General features: G+C 40.6%; 1 protein-coding gene across 1 annotated transcript; it reads right to left on the bottom strand.

Annotated features, from left to right (window-relative positions):
• Positions 1-6,238: 6,238 nt before the first annotated feature.
• Positions 6,239-15,613, bottom strand: ptcd3 (pentatricopeptide repeat domain 3). The gene is made up of 23 exons (XM_041944346.1): positions 15,519-15,613; positions 14,927-14,979; positions 14,284-14,323; positions 14,042-14,087; positions 13,883-13,951; positions 12,993-13,097; positions 12,380-12,503; positions 12,177-12,280; positions 11,562-11,726; positions 11,370-11,430; positions 10,773-10,855; positions 10,211-10,355; positions 10,052-10,102; positions 9,887-9,976; positions 9,657-9,685; positions 9,422-9,528; positions 9,090-9,168; positions 8,605-8,695; positions 8,286-8,371; positions 8,049-8,194; positions 7,873-7,914; positions 7,256-7,414; positions 6,239-6,410 (listed from the first exon to the last, which is right to left on the bottom strand). The coding sequence occupies exons 1-23, from the start codon at positions 15,605-15,607 to the stop codon at positions 6,365-6,367; spliced, it is 2,010 nt and encodes a 669-aa protein (XP_041800280.1). The 5' UTR covers positions 15,608-15,613; the 3' UTR covers positions 6,239-6,364.
• Between the last annotated feature and the right edge of the window lie 6 nt (positions 15,614-15,619).

Genomic DNA, 15,619 nt, shown 5'->3' with positions numbered 1-15,619 from the left:
AATGCAAAACAACTACTCTTGCTCACTAGCTAAATTAGCCAGAAGGCTAGGTGTATAACAGTTGTATTAAAAGTCAAATGTGCACCTTTGGAAGGTGGATTAAACAGGTGAAGTTAGAAATCAAATCCGGTATTTGAAAATTCAATGAAAAATAGCTAAGTTTAATTTTCTAGTACTGACAATATGTTTAAGAGTTAAATTTGCCATTTGCAAGCATATATATTCTTTTCATTAAAGTATTGAGGAAAAAGCCTATTTGCTTCTGTGGTTAACACATTTCAATAGAAAGGGAAATCTAAAGTTTTTAATGATTCTTGGGTTTTTCTCACAGCACTTATTGTAGCCAAGCTGGCCCCAAGCTAAAGGGATGAGGCCTAAAAATCCTTATTGTGGATGAGCTGCTTCATGGTTTGTTTGCCATTCTGGCAACAATTTAGCACTATTAGTAGCACTCCACCAGAGTTACATAGCAATTCTTTGAGCAATGTTTCATTCAGTTCAGTATCTCATTGTCCTTCAGGCAGCCTCACCCATCAGCATGATCCTCATTGGTCAATACTGTTTGACTCACATCTGCAGATAAGCCTGAGGAAGTCCAGCTCAAACCTGGAACACATCTGCTGACATACTGTGTAGCCATACATGCACTGTACTCACTAGCTTCACGAAATGACCAGTTTAGACGCAATAATAATGCATTACCTTTACATTTTACACAAAAGTCTGTCTTTACAGTAAGCAATTGAACACATCATGTCACTCTAAGAATAAAAACCATCAGGCATGCTTTGGTAGATTGTTTAAATCATAACTAGCTGCAGATCACTGATTATTCACAGTGCAAACACGCCTTATCTGTGACTGTAACTTAGTGGTGAAGTGCCAGAGCTCCACTGCCGCTGCCAGTCTCTACACGCAGGAATTCTTCCTTCCTCCCTCCTCCTCCTCTCATTCCTACTCTTCTCATACCTTTCCTTCCTCCCCCCTTTTCTCTTCCCTCTCTACTCGCATCTCTCTGTGGCTGGGTTGATGTGCTGAATCTTGTCAGAGTGAATTCCTCCCCTGTGGCAGAAACCCAGGAAGACCTTGACTTTTCTGTTTGACACTCACTCTTCTGGGAAACACAGTGGTGGGTTTGGAGTCAGAGTTGTGTCGTTTGTGTCCTGCACAAATTTCCTCACTGTCGTCTGATTGTTCTGACTTTTCACACAGCTTGATTACTGACATCATAACATCAGTCATCTGTATTAATGTAGCAGTAAATTACAAGGTTGGTGGAGCATTATCACAGAGTAAATAATTAATTAACTGAATTAATTTGACTAAGGTTAATAACACTTATTGTAATGCATTAAGATTTTTGGCCGCACACAGTTGCTACTTCAGCAGGTCAGGGAGGCCATTTCTTACATAATTTGGTACTGAAACGTAGTTTTTCATGTCTGAAACGTGTCCTCCCAATATAATGACAATTTTAATACAAAATCTGTCTATTTAGCTAAAGGTTAGCTGGATGGTAAACATGTATTAACCTCCCCTGAGTATATCAAGTGTTCCTTTAACAAATGAAAATCCTTCTCCTGTGGATTTGCCTTTAACCAGTAAAAAGAGACTAGACAATGATGTCATTGAGTGGAATGGAGTGACTGTTGACGGATCAGCAGCGGCCAGAGATCTTTTCCACAACCCTTCATAGTGAGGAAACAGACAGCAATAAAACAAGAAGAGCAGCAGTGTAGAGCACCGTAACAGCTGAATGTTAATGTCACATACCACATAACCACAGCGTCCTCGCTTTGAATCCAGCCAGGGAACTTTGTTGCATGTAATTTCCCTCTCTCTCCTCTTATTTCCTGACATTTTCTACACTATCAATCAGTCAGTAAAGACAAAAAATGGCAACGGAAGGAAGAAAAACAGAAGCGCTCACAGAAGTGTCCTTTTACATATTAATATCCCCAAGAAAAGGCCAAATTCAGCAATAGATCTCAGTATATAACAGTATAGTTGTGGTTGTCATTATTCAATTACTGTGTTGTTAAGGGCAGCAACAACTGTTTATTTCATCACTGTTTAATCTGCTCATTTTTCACACTGGATCTTTGGAATGTCAAATAAACAAATGGGGAAAACTGCACACTACGTTTTCTGAGTTGACTTCTTCAGATGTCATATAAATGTCATATAAAACCACTAAAAGCAAAAAATCCTCACAATGTGGAACATTTACAATGAAATGATGAACCAATTGTCAGAATTATTACTCTGTGGATCTACTAATCTATTAATTGATGGTTCTTTTCAGCTCTTGATATGTTAGTAGAATTTGTTACCTCAGTCTCAAAGGCCCTGGAAACCAAAGTTCAAAATAACCAGTGTGCCCAGGTCCTGAGAAGAGGTCTCATCAGGCAACAAGTGAATGAGGGTGGACTGTTTGTGCGCATGTTCATGTCAAATTATGTTCTTAAACATAAGAAAAAACCCTTTGGAAGAGGGAATTCTCCTTGGACAGCAGGGGTTGCAACAGGAATAAACAGTAATACATAAAAATAAAGCAGTTCAAAATATAATAATAGGAAGTAAATAAGTCCAGGAATTGGACCAGTTTTAGTTCTTCTCATTACTCTAAGATGCCACAGTGCTTTTCTAAAACCTTTTCTTATAAGTGTAGAAGTTGGTGAATAAGGAAAAAATTATATTCACTTGCTTCAAGCAGAATTTTTAAACAGCCCGCACAAATAATTCAGTGGCCAATGAAATATAATTAAATGTTCCATTGAAACAAACGCCACGGCCGATGAGAATACAGCAACAGAAGGACCTTGGATTCTGTCTGCTGGTGCCTGACCAGGGCTGGAAGCTGACAGCCGGCTCATGTGATAACACTGATGGTATGTCAACAAGCCAAATAAACTGTTGGCCAATTCACTATTGTTGGCTGCTCCTCTGCCCCTCGGCGATGTGTGTGAGAAAGTCACGGATGGGAAGAAAGGGAGGGAGACAGAGCCACAGACAGACAAAGCCACAGACAGACAGACTGAAAGACTGATCATTGCGGTGAATGCTTTTAACACATGCTTCTATGACTCAGACCATAAACACATAACAGGGGCTAATACTGTCTGCAAAGTGTGTCTCTCATCCATTTTAATATCATCTAGAAGTGCATAAATACACATCTGTTTGTGTTGTATGTTTACCCAGGTAAGAATTAGTTACTATTGATCTACAGAACACAACCATGCATCACTGAGATAATTCATTTGTGTATCATCGGAGGCCTGAGATGGTGAGCCATATTCTAATCGCATCCTACCGAAGATAAAAGATCTTAAAAAATTTGTCACACTCATGTTCTTTAATTTCCTAAAACAACTGGAAACTGTACTTTTTAGGCAGATGTTACTCAAACAGGTGTAACAACAGAATTGGGGACTATTTTTAGCATTTGGTGCTCTACAGTATTTGGAGCAGCCGGATGGCGTGTGTGGGATTAAGTCAATATGTGTGTGTGTGCGTGTTCATGTAACGAAGGAACATGTCGGCCAGTGCGACTGTGTGGCTCATTGGTGTGTTTTTAATAGTTTTTGGGTGACAATAGAGCTCTGTGGAACAGAGGAAGACGATATATCAGGCTTTGGATACTCACACATATCTGTGTAGCTAAAAGCAGGGAGGGTCATTTTGCAATCAGGGTCATCTTATGTTTTTCAGTCTTGTGGGACTGTGCCGTGTCTGAAAGATCGATGATTGCATTTAGACCCTCCATTCAATCATCTAGCATGAGGTATAAAGTTGCTGTGTAGTTGTTTGGTTGTTCTCTCTAGTGGAGAATGGGACTCCTCCCTCTGCCTCAGCCCCGAGCTGTGATTCAAGAAGCTGACGCAGGTGACTTCCTGAATCAAATCTCATCCCATGCTTGTCAAATGAGCATATATTTGAGATATTTCTTTGCTGACACAGTCACACTCATGAAGCGACAATAAGATGGCCTGGTGCTCATCACTTTTACCCTAATCGGCCCGCTTGGGTTCAACCGCTCATGCACATATATCTTTTAAGTCATGCTTGCTCCTCTGAGAATAATAGTTTTACATGGCAGCTTTAAATGTCTCCACGGCTTCTATGATTAGTGGCTTAACACACTGCTGGTACGTGCAGAAGGACTGTGGTAAATAAGGTTAATAACAGCGGGAAGTGATTATGGAGTCTCTTCAGTTAGAGATGAATTAATGTGGTGAGACCAAAACAAAAGCCAATATGACTTCTGGAGGTCTGGGGGAGTTTCATCTCTCGCCTGCTGCTCCCTGTGTCAGTGTCACTGCTGGCTGGCAGTCATAGCTGTCAATCACCATGGATTGACCATGGATCAGTGGTAGGTGGTTCTATTCTTTGCAGTTTGACGAGTTATCAACCTCTTTTTTCCTCAGCACACTTTGACTAAAATAACTGAGGCTCATCAGAGATGTACAGTTCCACTGCTGGAGCTTCGAGTTTCATCCTTTCCTCCTCTTACATCACCTTCTCTCTCTGCTCATTCCCCTCACCACTGGCTCTTGTTTGTCCTCTTCTCCTTTCAGGAGGCAACTTTTAAGAGAAGAAAACAATCACTCTCTTGCTCGAGAAGCCCAGCAAACTGTGTGTTTATTTTAACCTCACATCAAGTAAAAGGTGTTACAAGGCAACATGTGGGGGAGGTATTAAAAGCTTTTTAGGACGTTCCATCACATCCTGTGTTTGTGAACAGGTTTGATCTCTAACCTCCGCTCCAGTACAGTACATTCATGCTGCATAAAGGAGTGGGAGAGAGGAATGCTTGCGACCGGCCACTTCCAGTGTTGTTTTTTGCAAGCTTGCGGAGCACAAAGTATTTTGTGACGTGTTTGCCTTTCATCCAGGCGAATGAAACTCCCCATTGTTGTTGGTAACTTTACACTTCTCCCATTATTCAAGGCTGTCCATTCAGGGCATTTCTAATCTTTAACTACAGCTACAGAACTTCCCATAGAAGAGGTAACTGTACACCATCAACTACATCAAACAGTATATGAGAAACACGCAAGTTTGGTCCAGAAGAAAAAGTAAATATGACTCATAGAATATTTCCTCCCAAGTGGGCAGCCAAAAACCACCCTTACACTGTTTTTGCAGAGTCTGGCATTTCTCTAAGTGTGTGTGTGTGACCATGTAAGAGACTTTATTAATGTATGAGGGAAGGTGTGAATGTGTGTTTTCCTATTGTACTGGGTAATGGCAGTCTGTAAGGCTGTGTGTCAAGTTTGAAAGGCAACACTTATGTTTTTTCAGTGTGTATCAGAAAGTATTATTTGTGTGTGTGTTAGGCAGAACAATACACCCTGTCCCCAGACCACACCCATCTTAAAGTGACTCCCCCTCCCCTGCTCGCTCTGGCCCACTTGTCCATATTTGGTCGTGCTGGCAGCTCAACTGATGATTGGTTGAAGAAAAACACTTTTGATTGAGACACACACACCTGTGTAGGCTTGCAGGCACACCCACCCGTGCATGCTCTCTGCATCTCCCATGTGCAAACACACACCTATACAGTGCACACACAGGTACAGACATGATAAATGTTGCCTGCAGTGTGATTACTGTTCAAATGCCATTAAGTGAAAGCAATAATCACAATTACTATACATCACTATGTGTTTCATTTAAAAATTCTTCACCTCAGGTGTCCCTCTTGTCGAGACATGTAGTCTATAAAATCTTCAGTCTGCAGAAACAGACACAGTGCATACCTGTATCTGCAAAAACCACTACTATGTGTATATACATACATCTCTTCTGAGCCAGCTGGGGGTCTAAAATGTCTAAACCAGCATTCCAGTTCCTTTAAATGTTCCAGACATGGAGCGTTTTTAAGGAAGTAGCTAATCTGTGATTTGAGGAAGTGGATCAGCTATCAGCAGGAGAAATTTGAATCTGCGTCTTTTCCTCTAAACCACATACTTTATGGCTATGGATTGCACATGCTAATCCCCACCTGTGGTCGTGTTAGTGAGTGTCACATTCATGTTTTCAGAATCAGGTTTTGATGGGCTTCTCTCCCGATTTAAAAAAAAAAACCTTTAAAAGCAGAGTTAGACAGAGTCATCTAGTGAAATATAACACATTGTGATACAATCCTGTGAAGTGAGCTGCTTAAAAATTCTCTGGACAAGGAGAAACAGTGGCCTCTGGTGGACACACAGAGGAAAGCATTGGGAAAGTTTGTGATTTTATTTATGTGACATACAGTTCATTACACAAATAACAAATCAAGTACACTCTCTAAGGGCTTGTCAGATTTTTGTATCGATGGATCAGAATCATAGTGGTTCACCCACTATTGTCTCTTTCAGTCACTGGGCTCTCCTGCAGACTCCAGTTCAGACAATACAGCTCTGGGTAGGACAGAAAAACAACATTTTTCAGAAAAGTGATACATCATATTCAGATCAAATGCTACTAAAACCTTTTCGTCTGTAGTTCCCGGCAAAACAACACATCTAATCCCTCCCTAAACTAAGATGCTTCTCCTCTCTGTTTAAAAGGACGCCATGACTCGAGGATACTATCTGGAGCTGCTGGAGATCAAAGCCTTCCAGTTCTACCAGAAAAACTAATTCACTTTAGCCCCCAAGGCTCAAAAGCTATGGATTGGTCTCTGTCCAGTTTTACTTTGGTAATTTGTTCATCCATCACACCTGCCATCTCCACAGATGGAGTACTGATGAAGCTTTTGGAGATGATACGCTGCACTGAATCTGTGGGGCCACCTTCATAAAGATCTTTCAGACTGGTCTTTAGTGTTAGGCCACTCTCAATTTTGCTTTTAGATTAGTCTGATGCAAATTAGACAGTTTCACAGAAATAAAGGCTAACAAAAACTTTATTTTAAGACACTCTGCTCCCAAACTGACCCTGAAGTAAGAGCCATGCTGACTAGTGGCACCAAACGGCAAAGCAGAGCAAAAGCACGTGCCATAAATTGTGCAAGAAATAAGAAAAAAGAAAAAGGCTTTAGAGACAAAGTGTTTTTTGTTTCTCCAACGAAACTATCCTAAACTTGACTCACTGGTTAGCTCTGCAATAAGAAGCCACAGCAATCCAGCTCTGCTCCAGGTCTGTCCTATCGTTACACTCAGTGTGTACTCCTTTCTCACAGCAAAATCTACTTGTGTCCACGGCAAAATAGCCCTGCTTAAGACAAGAGGAACTAAACAAACTATAATTCTCTCCTCCTCACCTTTGATTCTCAGTCAGATTAAAGTCAGCCAGTGTTTGCTTGGCCAGCTTCGGTGTTGCAGACAGACAGAAGGCTGCAGACAGCTGAACCAGCTCCACTGCTCTTTGGGCAGAGCCATCGCTGCGACACACTGACAGGAAGTCCTCTAACAGCTCCTCACTGGAGAGTGAACACAGCAGGAGACACACGATCACACACAGCTCCGTGAACATGAGCGTTCACGCCACATTTACAGTTGAATGTGTTGAACATTTACACCCAGAGTCACCTGCATTAATGAACGTGATGCTAAACTGTTTGTATGAGCATGACTATGTCCAATTTGATTACCTCGCACTAGTGGCATGTTTACATGTGTTGAAGCCTGTCATGACAACTTGGAGACGTCGGAAAACAATCCCAATTTTAGAACTTGTAATCACCATTTAGAGGATGTCATTTAACATGTTTCCCCTGTTGGCACCTTTTTTAAGTGGCACGATCACTAATGTGAAAAGGTAAACGTGTCATAAATTGGAGCTTAGTGGTCATTTGAAGACTTTCAGTGTGGTGAATGTAAAAGCTTTCACTGGCAAAATGAATTATTATTTCTGTCTGTAGTCCGGGCAGAGACTCACGGAGGAACTCTGTTCTCGGATTTGAAGAGTTGCAGCATGTCCCTGCAGAGAAGAGCAGAGGGCAGAAATCAGATGCATTTCACTTCACATCATCTGGTGGTGAGCGTTTGTAGAGTCAGACTACAGTAAAAGCTCTCCTGGAAAGGGACGGAGGGACAGGAAGGTGTACAACCTACCAGGCCTGTTGGGTCTTGTTGGCTCGCAGCAGCAGGGAGGTGATGTGTGACAGGGAGGAGATGTTCCACTCCAGACCAGACCTCCCTTTGTCTCCAGTGTACGCCGATTTTACATCCAGAGCACATTCTGCAAAAGACTCCTGAACCTGCACACACACACACACACACACTGATCAACGTCACTGTCTCCCAGAGGATGAATTGTGACAGCGGTCGCCACGTCCAGGCCTTACTGACCTCAGGACTGTGTCGGTCTCTGGCCATCAGGGCGACCAGCTCCTCCACCAGATTATTCTTATTATCATGACCCAGAGAGCACATATCTGGAAAACAGGTGGAGAACAACAGACTTACAAAATAAGACGACAATAGACCTTTTTTTAGAACTCATCCACCAGCGTCTCTGTCTAGAAGTGTCTTTGGAGGGAAAGGTGCAGCGTTTCCAACAATATAAACATGTTCTATGTCTCGAGGTCACATTTACTTTTTCCATCAATCACTCAAGACATCTACTGATATTAGATTCCTGTAATCACAACATTAACTTTAAACTCACCTTTCCATATAGTGGGCAGCAAGTCCAGGCGATTGTCTGCATCCAGAGCCTGCAGCAGCTCCCTCACTCCATGAGGGTTTGGGTAAAACAACTGGAAACACAGATCATGATCAAAAGTGCTGTTCATTTGTATAAAGCAAGTAAGTATCTCGCTCACTTTCTCCTTTATTCAAACATGTTGATGGTCAAGTTTAGTCTCACTGATGCATGTCAAGTCTTTCAGTCAAAGAGTTAAATTAAAGACCTTAAACTAGGCACAAAAACTCTCTCTCTCAAACCCTTCCTGTCCAGTGAAAACCATGTATCTCCAAATTTGTTGGTACATGTAGGACTGAGTGTTCCTTCACGGTTTGAGAACATTTGAGTTCACGAAAAGACTTGACTTCCTCACACTACAAACAAATGATGATTGTATAGAATATGATGCACTGCTGTAAATTCTTATTCTTCATACAATAAAAGCACATTATATTGTCCGTACTGACCGAGGGAGTGAGCCGCCTGTACCACTTCAGCACCGTGTCAATGTTCTCCATCATACACAGCAGGTTGAAGAAGTGACCACTGCAGAGGGAGAGGAGAGGTTCACTTACACAGGCTATGAATGGGGGAAATTCATCGACATAGCTGAGTCAAATGAATAGATTTCAGGTTTCAGGCGAGGTTGAGGCTCATAAATGCATGTTCTATAATCTACATGTGGTTAATTAACTGATCAAAGTCTCCCAGAGCCTTCCAGTTGTTTCCTGCCACCCTGAGGCCTGAATAAAGGATGTACAGGGGATGTGTTTCAGGTTGGTGGAGGGTTTTTACATACTAGTAAAGATTCTGTTGGTAGAAATCGCCCAAAAGTCTCCGGTTCTGCCCGACTTCTACTAGACTCTGGACCCTATAAGCCAACTCCAGATCTTTATTATCCAGACACTGTTGATCACAAACAGGCAGAGACAGAAAACAGGTTAGGTGGAGAAACCCTTAAAGAATAGTTCTAAAAAAGGATCCACTTTGCAGGAACAGATCTGCGATAAATATTTATACAAAACAAGACTTACCACTTTCATTGCATTTGAGAAGAATCTAACTGGAAAGGAAAAAGGGAGAGGATAGAAGTCAGTATTAAAAGCCACATCCTAAAAGATAACTCCCTTTGCTTGTTATGGTGATTATAAATGTTCATGTCTTTCAGAATTGTTCATATATTTCATATCTATTTTAAACAAAAAAAAGATTTATTCCCCAAGTTTGTACAATTGACTCATTATACAAATATACCACAACATACCATCATCAGGGTCCCGGCAGGTGAAGCTGGTTCCTTCCAGCTCTGACATTATTTCCTCTAAAATGGCAGGGCTGCTCTGGCCAGAGGAGGCTGCAGAGAAAACAAACACTTAAAACAACTCACAACAGTAATGTTCAGGCTAATATAACACCAAACTCTGTTTACCTGCTTTGAAAAAGATTGTCAGGATGTGGTCGAAGGAGGCCAGGCTGGGAGCTTAACACACACACACAAAGTTGAGGTTTAATAAAAGACTATTATCATCCATTGCACCAAACTGATCTTAATGGTCATACTACTGTGCTCCTGTGTGTGTGTGGTCACCTATTCCCACAGCCGTCATCTCGTTTATAACGTGTGGAGCTTGTGATTTGGCCAGAAAGCCACAGCGTCTCAGAGCTTTGAGGACATTGTTGAAGGTCATCAGGTTGGGCTGGACTTTCTGTTGCCTCATCTGCTTCAAAAGCTCCTGCAGAGAGACAGAAACAGCTGGATTGAGGAAAATGCCGCATTAAAATAAATAATTTTTAAAAATAGTTGTAGAATAAGATGGATGAAGTAACATTTCAAAACATGAAAGAATTCTTAAATTATATCAGTCTGACTTTATTTATATACTTCACAGTTTACTAATATTTACTATTTATTCATATCTACTTCATAATATCTTTTTTATGTATTCAATATTGAACATTTTGGGACTTAAAAACTTTCATTTACTAAAAATTTAACTAACATTTTAAAAAAACAGTGTAAAGCATATTCAATATCATTTTTAATGAGATGTGAAGATCTTTTTACAAGGCAACCTGCTCCTCAGATCTCTATAAATGGATGAATATAATTGTATGAATAAATAGAGTGAAACAGGGACGAATGATCTCACAGTGATGGCGTCCCATCTCTCAAGGTATTTTTCTCTGACATCTGGAGCTGCTGAGATCAAAGCGTTGAAGATGTGGACGTCAGCTGGGAACAGACGGGTGAATTATTAGTCATATTTCAACAGGGAATGAAAAGAATGCTAACAAGCCATTTATAGTTCAGATAGATGGGTTATCTGCAGGTTTTAAAGGAACTGTGTGTAGGATTTGAAAATGTATTTTTTTGGCACCATCTAATGGTACAAACAGGAATAACACAATGACCGGCAGCGATGCACTGGGTCTGAAACTAACAGTGAAAGCACATGATGTCTAACTGGGACAGTGCTGTCTGACTACATTACATGGCATGCCATTCTTAATGAAATATCACTTTTATCATTAAATCAAAAATGTGAATGTAATGTAAAATTAAATTTTTCAATAATTTTAGAGTTCATAACTAGAGTTTTAAAGCGTGAGGAAAAAATATTAACATTAATTATTAAAGGTGTATGCTTCGTAGGCATCGCTTCCACCTACATCATCTAATCCGAATACTGCCTTTGAAATTGTGTTTGTATCGTACAACCGATGAGCTATTGTCTGTCAGAACTCACCGGTCAGTCTGTTGTTGAGCATGTCGGTGTACAAGCTGAAGGCCTTCGCAGAGGCTCCATGCTGGGACAGACAAACAAATGCGTGCACTTAACCTGGATGAACTAAAATGACTATTTTACAGATGCACCTTCTTGACAAACATGAAGAGGCTCTTCCAAAACAAGCAACATCTATCATGAATGTGTTCCTACCATCACCATGCCTCTGATCAGAGCAGAGTAACACTGTGTGTCTCTCTCGGGCAGCAGGTTAAAGATTCTCTCTGCGTTGTGGTTTTCTTTCCAGGTGGACTTGAAGAAGTCTGACACCTGGTGGGCTCTCCCTCGTCTTCTCTTCGCTTCCTCTCCTGAGTCCTCCTGAAAACACAAAGACATACACATATTTACTGTAGGGTTAATATGATGTCTGAAGTCTGGCTGAATGTCTATTCTTTTAATTGCTGCAGCAAAATTCAACTTTGAAACCATTGCGTCTACAGCTGCAATAATTAGTCATCAGAAAATCAATGGTAGATATTTTATTAATTGATTAATCACTTTTTGGTCATTTTTAAAGGAAAAAAACCCACCAAATTCTCTGGTTCAAGGTTCTCCAATGTGATTATTTGCTGGCCTACAATTGTAATTAATTGTGTGTTTTTGGGGTTTGGACTGTTGTTTGGACAAAACACTTGAAGGCATCATCTGACATCCAGTATTATAGACAACAAGAAAACACTCCTAATAATTGTTAGTTGCAGCCCTAATTGTGTCACTCTTCTCTCATCTTTGACCATCACCCGGAGGTTTGGATAAGGGATGACTCACTGTGTCCTCTGTTTGTGGTCCTCTGTTCTGGACAGGATCTCTGTCACAGTAGAAACAGATCAGGTCTAACAGGTCATGGCACGTTTCCATAGAGACTGCTGTGCCTGTAAGAATTTAATCGAAGAGACACAGTTGATGTAGAATGATTGAAGCAACTTTCAACCAACAAGCAACAGAGAATATGTGTGTGTGTGTTTTCTCACCAGCCTGTATGAGTTGATCATACATGTCAACAGCAGCTGTAACTTTCCTCAAGCTGATTCGTTCTTTCAGAGCCTCTTCACTCACCTCCTCAAGACGCAGTGACACAGTCTCTGGCATCAGACACTACACAGACACACATTTGTCAGCTATGAGCTCAAAGCTACACTTTAACTGCCACAAATCTCCTGGACTGCTCGGCGTCAATCTCACTTCACTTCACACACCTGTGACTATATACTGTATATTCTTCAGTACAGGAATGGCTCTAGGGAAAATGACAAAGGGCTGAATGTGTTGACCTGGCCCCAAAAACCCCACAGATCCTAATCTGATTGAGTGTCTGCCCGGGACAAGTCCAATCCATAGAGGCCCCACCTTGCAACCCACAGGACCCAAAGGATCCACCCCCATCTCCTGGTGCCAGACACCACAGAACACACTCAGAGGCCCTGTGTCTATAGCAGCCTTGGTGGCCTGAGATGGACCCACCCAGCATTGGTGGTGGTGGTGGTGGTGAGTGAGTGAGTGAGTGAGTGAGTGAGTGAGTGAGTGAGTGAGTGAGTGAGTGAGTGAGTGAGTGAGTGAGTGAGTGAGTGAGTGAGTGGTTCTTACTGGTATATGTGGTTCAGCAAAGTCTTTGGTGAAGAACTTGGGATTGCTGTCAATAAAGTATTTGGCTGCAGATTTGCCGGACTCACGAGACAGAGAGTACAGCTTCTGAAGAGGGAGAGGAACAATGATACACCAGTTACAAAATATGCAAAAAACTACAGCAGAGATGCTTTTATTTTGATTATGTACACAACTGTAATCTAGACCTTTCATTGTGTCTACATCAGTACTGCTTTAAGTTATTGTTGTTAATGTTGTGTTTGAATAATGGGGTTATTATCATAAATACATAGTGGGTGTTAAAACGCTGTTCTAAACAACAACAAATATTAACCAAAACTAACTTGGCTACTTGTTAAAGTAAATAAAGTAGAATCATATGCAAAATCATAGACCTCTCTCACAGCACATAGCTGACTTATCAAAGGAAAACCCCAGGTGCACCAAATAACAGTAACAACGTGAATCAAATGCCGTCACCTTTAACATTATTAATTATACCTGCACTTTTCCTGCTACATCTAAATAACTGCCATGAAAAAGGCTTATTAGAATTTTCGGTGGTTATAACACCCAAGTTTTTGAGTAAAATACAGAACAAAATGTTGGCAACATTTTGAAAAAAATCATTTATGAGACATAATATGTGTACCACAGTCACATAATACCTCATCAAAATTAATTGCCATTTCTAAATGACCAGAACAAAATAAAAAAACCAAACAAAACCTTTCAAATGATCACTGTAATTTCACAATGGTTGTTGTTAACTACTGCAACCAGAGGTCCCTATACATGACAGATGACAGATTTCAGAAGAAAATTAGAAAGCAAAAATAAGAGCAGAGTAACATAATGTAAGTATAAGGTTCAGCATGTTTTACACGTACAAACTGAGAAGAGGTCCTGGGATAGAGGTAGGGATCATCCTGGAACTGGTAGGGATATGCTGTAGGATCCTAGAGGGAGAAAAGAAACAGACAAATAAACATCCATTCTGAAAAATCCACATCTACACTAGCATCAGAAAGATGTGAAGGAGCTCTCACCATGCTGACAGTTGAAGCCAGAGCCTCCAGAACTGCCTCCTTGCTCCTGTTCAATAAGAAGTGACATTAATTCACAATATCGTTTAAGAAAATTAATAACACTTGGCTGACTTGATGTAAAACTGGGTGATCCATTTAAATAAGATCTATTCAAATTAAGTTTCTCTGACTATAAGGTACACAGTGTTGACTACAGTGTATGAAACTTCAACACTTCATGTAACAGAGATATGGATACTTACCATGCTTTCTTCCTGGGGATGACAATAGTCTCTGTAGATTCTGAATATTGAAAAAGGTAACTTTAATTTAATGTTACTGTTAATGACATCACAATCAATCAATTAAAAACCCTTGCCTCTGATCTAATTGAAAGAACATGATTTGGTCAAATCTAACAAGATTTCTCCCCAATGTAGACATTTTCCAATAAATGCTCCAACAAATCCAATTATCTGAAGGATCAGTTTTCTTAATTGTTAAGAAAGCCCATGAGAAGATGGAAACCAAATGTCTGTTTGTGTTTCCTATTTCCCAACCCTACCACATCCCCCAGCCCACCGGTTGAGAGAAAAACTATATCCTCCATCTACTTGATCACACAGGCAACAGGATTTTGTTTACCAATATAAAAAAAAAACCCAGACATATTCTTCAAGTGTAGTTGTAAACACAAGTGGTAACCCTGATGCAAGTTCCCTTGAGGATTTGGTTTCCTAGACTTTCCTAGAGTTTCCTGAAATGCATTTATGAGCTCTTGACAGGATGACTACACCAGGGCTTAATTTATATTTTGAGATTGAGACGAGATGATATTTTCCCACATCGATTTCGTCTGTGCTGACAAAAGTGATTCTGTCATGAACAAAAAAATGACCAAAGTACCTTTATTAGCTTCTGCAGCTTGTTGTTGCAGAGCCGGAGTCCAAGCAAAACTCCTGGAAAAAAAGAAACTGATTAACTAAAACCAGGTACATTTTTGAAAAAGACTACTTCGGTTCTCTTGCAGACTGTATCAATTCAGAGATCCCTTTGATGCACATACAGTATTGACTATCTACGTAGATTAAACCAGTTGAAAGAAAATGTGGATAAGAGACACATCATGACGAACACAGCCGCAAACAATATTCAACAATGTATGAGGTCAATATCAGTCGAAAGGCAGAATATACAGGATGACTGCCCTGCATTTGCCCTTTCGTAAAGACACACGTTCTTTCAGCTGGTAAAATTGACGCGTATGAAATCCTTGATTTAATATACCATTTAAATACGTTGCAGTAGCTTGCATCTGCTTCAACATAAAACACTTTCCAAAATTTAGTCAACGTTAAATTAGATTCATGAAGACTTGACCTCCTGTCAAATCATGCTAGCTGCAGCTGTCGGACTCATGTAGCAACCAAAACGAAATCAAAATAAAGTCGACTCAATAACATTCTGGTTTAAAACACAGCTGTAAAACTTTTCCTACCTGTGACCCCATAACTGCTCGAAGTTATTTAGCAAAAATCGGCTGTTTCTCTGAATATAACGCCCTACGTGCCAACCGGGCGCCGCCATATTGGTTACACA

The sequence above is a fragment of the Chelmon rostratus genome, chromosome 9, assembly GCF_017976325.1.
Source record: "Chelmon rostratus isolate fCheRos1 chromosome 9, fCheRos1.pri, whole genome shotgun sequence".
NCBI classification, from domain to species: domain Eukaryota; kingdom Metazoa; phylum Chordata; class Actinopteri; order Chaetodontiformes; family Chaetodontidae; genus Chelmon; species Chelmon rostratus.
The sequence above is the reverse complement of the archived record's forward strand: the minus strand, read 5'-3'. Positions and strand labels throughout refer to the sequence as shown.

Bases quoted from the DNA above. Each gene is read 5' to 3' on its own strand.
- ptcd3 (XM_041944346.1), bottom strand. From the start codon at position 15,607: ATGGCGGCGCCCGGTTGGCACGTAGGGCGTTATATTCAGAGAAACAGC. The intron at 9,169-9,421 runs GTATGTAAAAAC...CTCCCTCTGCAG, and splicing joins TACCAACAGAATCTTTACTA to TGGTCACTTCTTCAACCTGC. The intron at 8,372-8,604 runs GTGAGTTTAAAG...CCTGTTTTCCAG, and splicing joins GCTGCCCACTATATGGAAAG to ATATGTGCTCTCTGGGTCAT.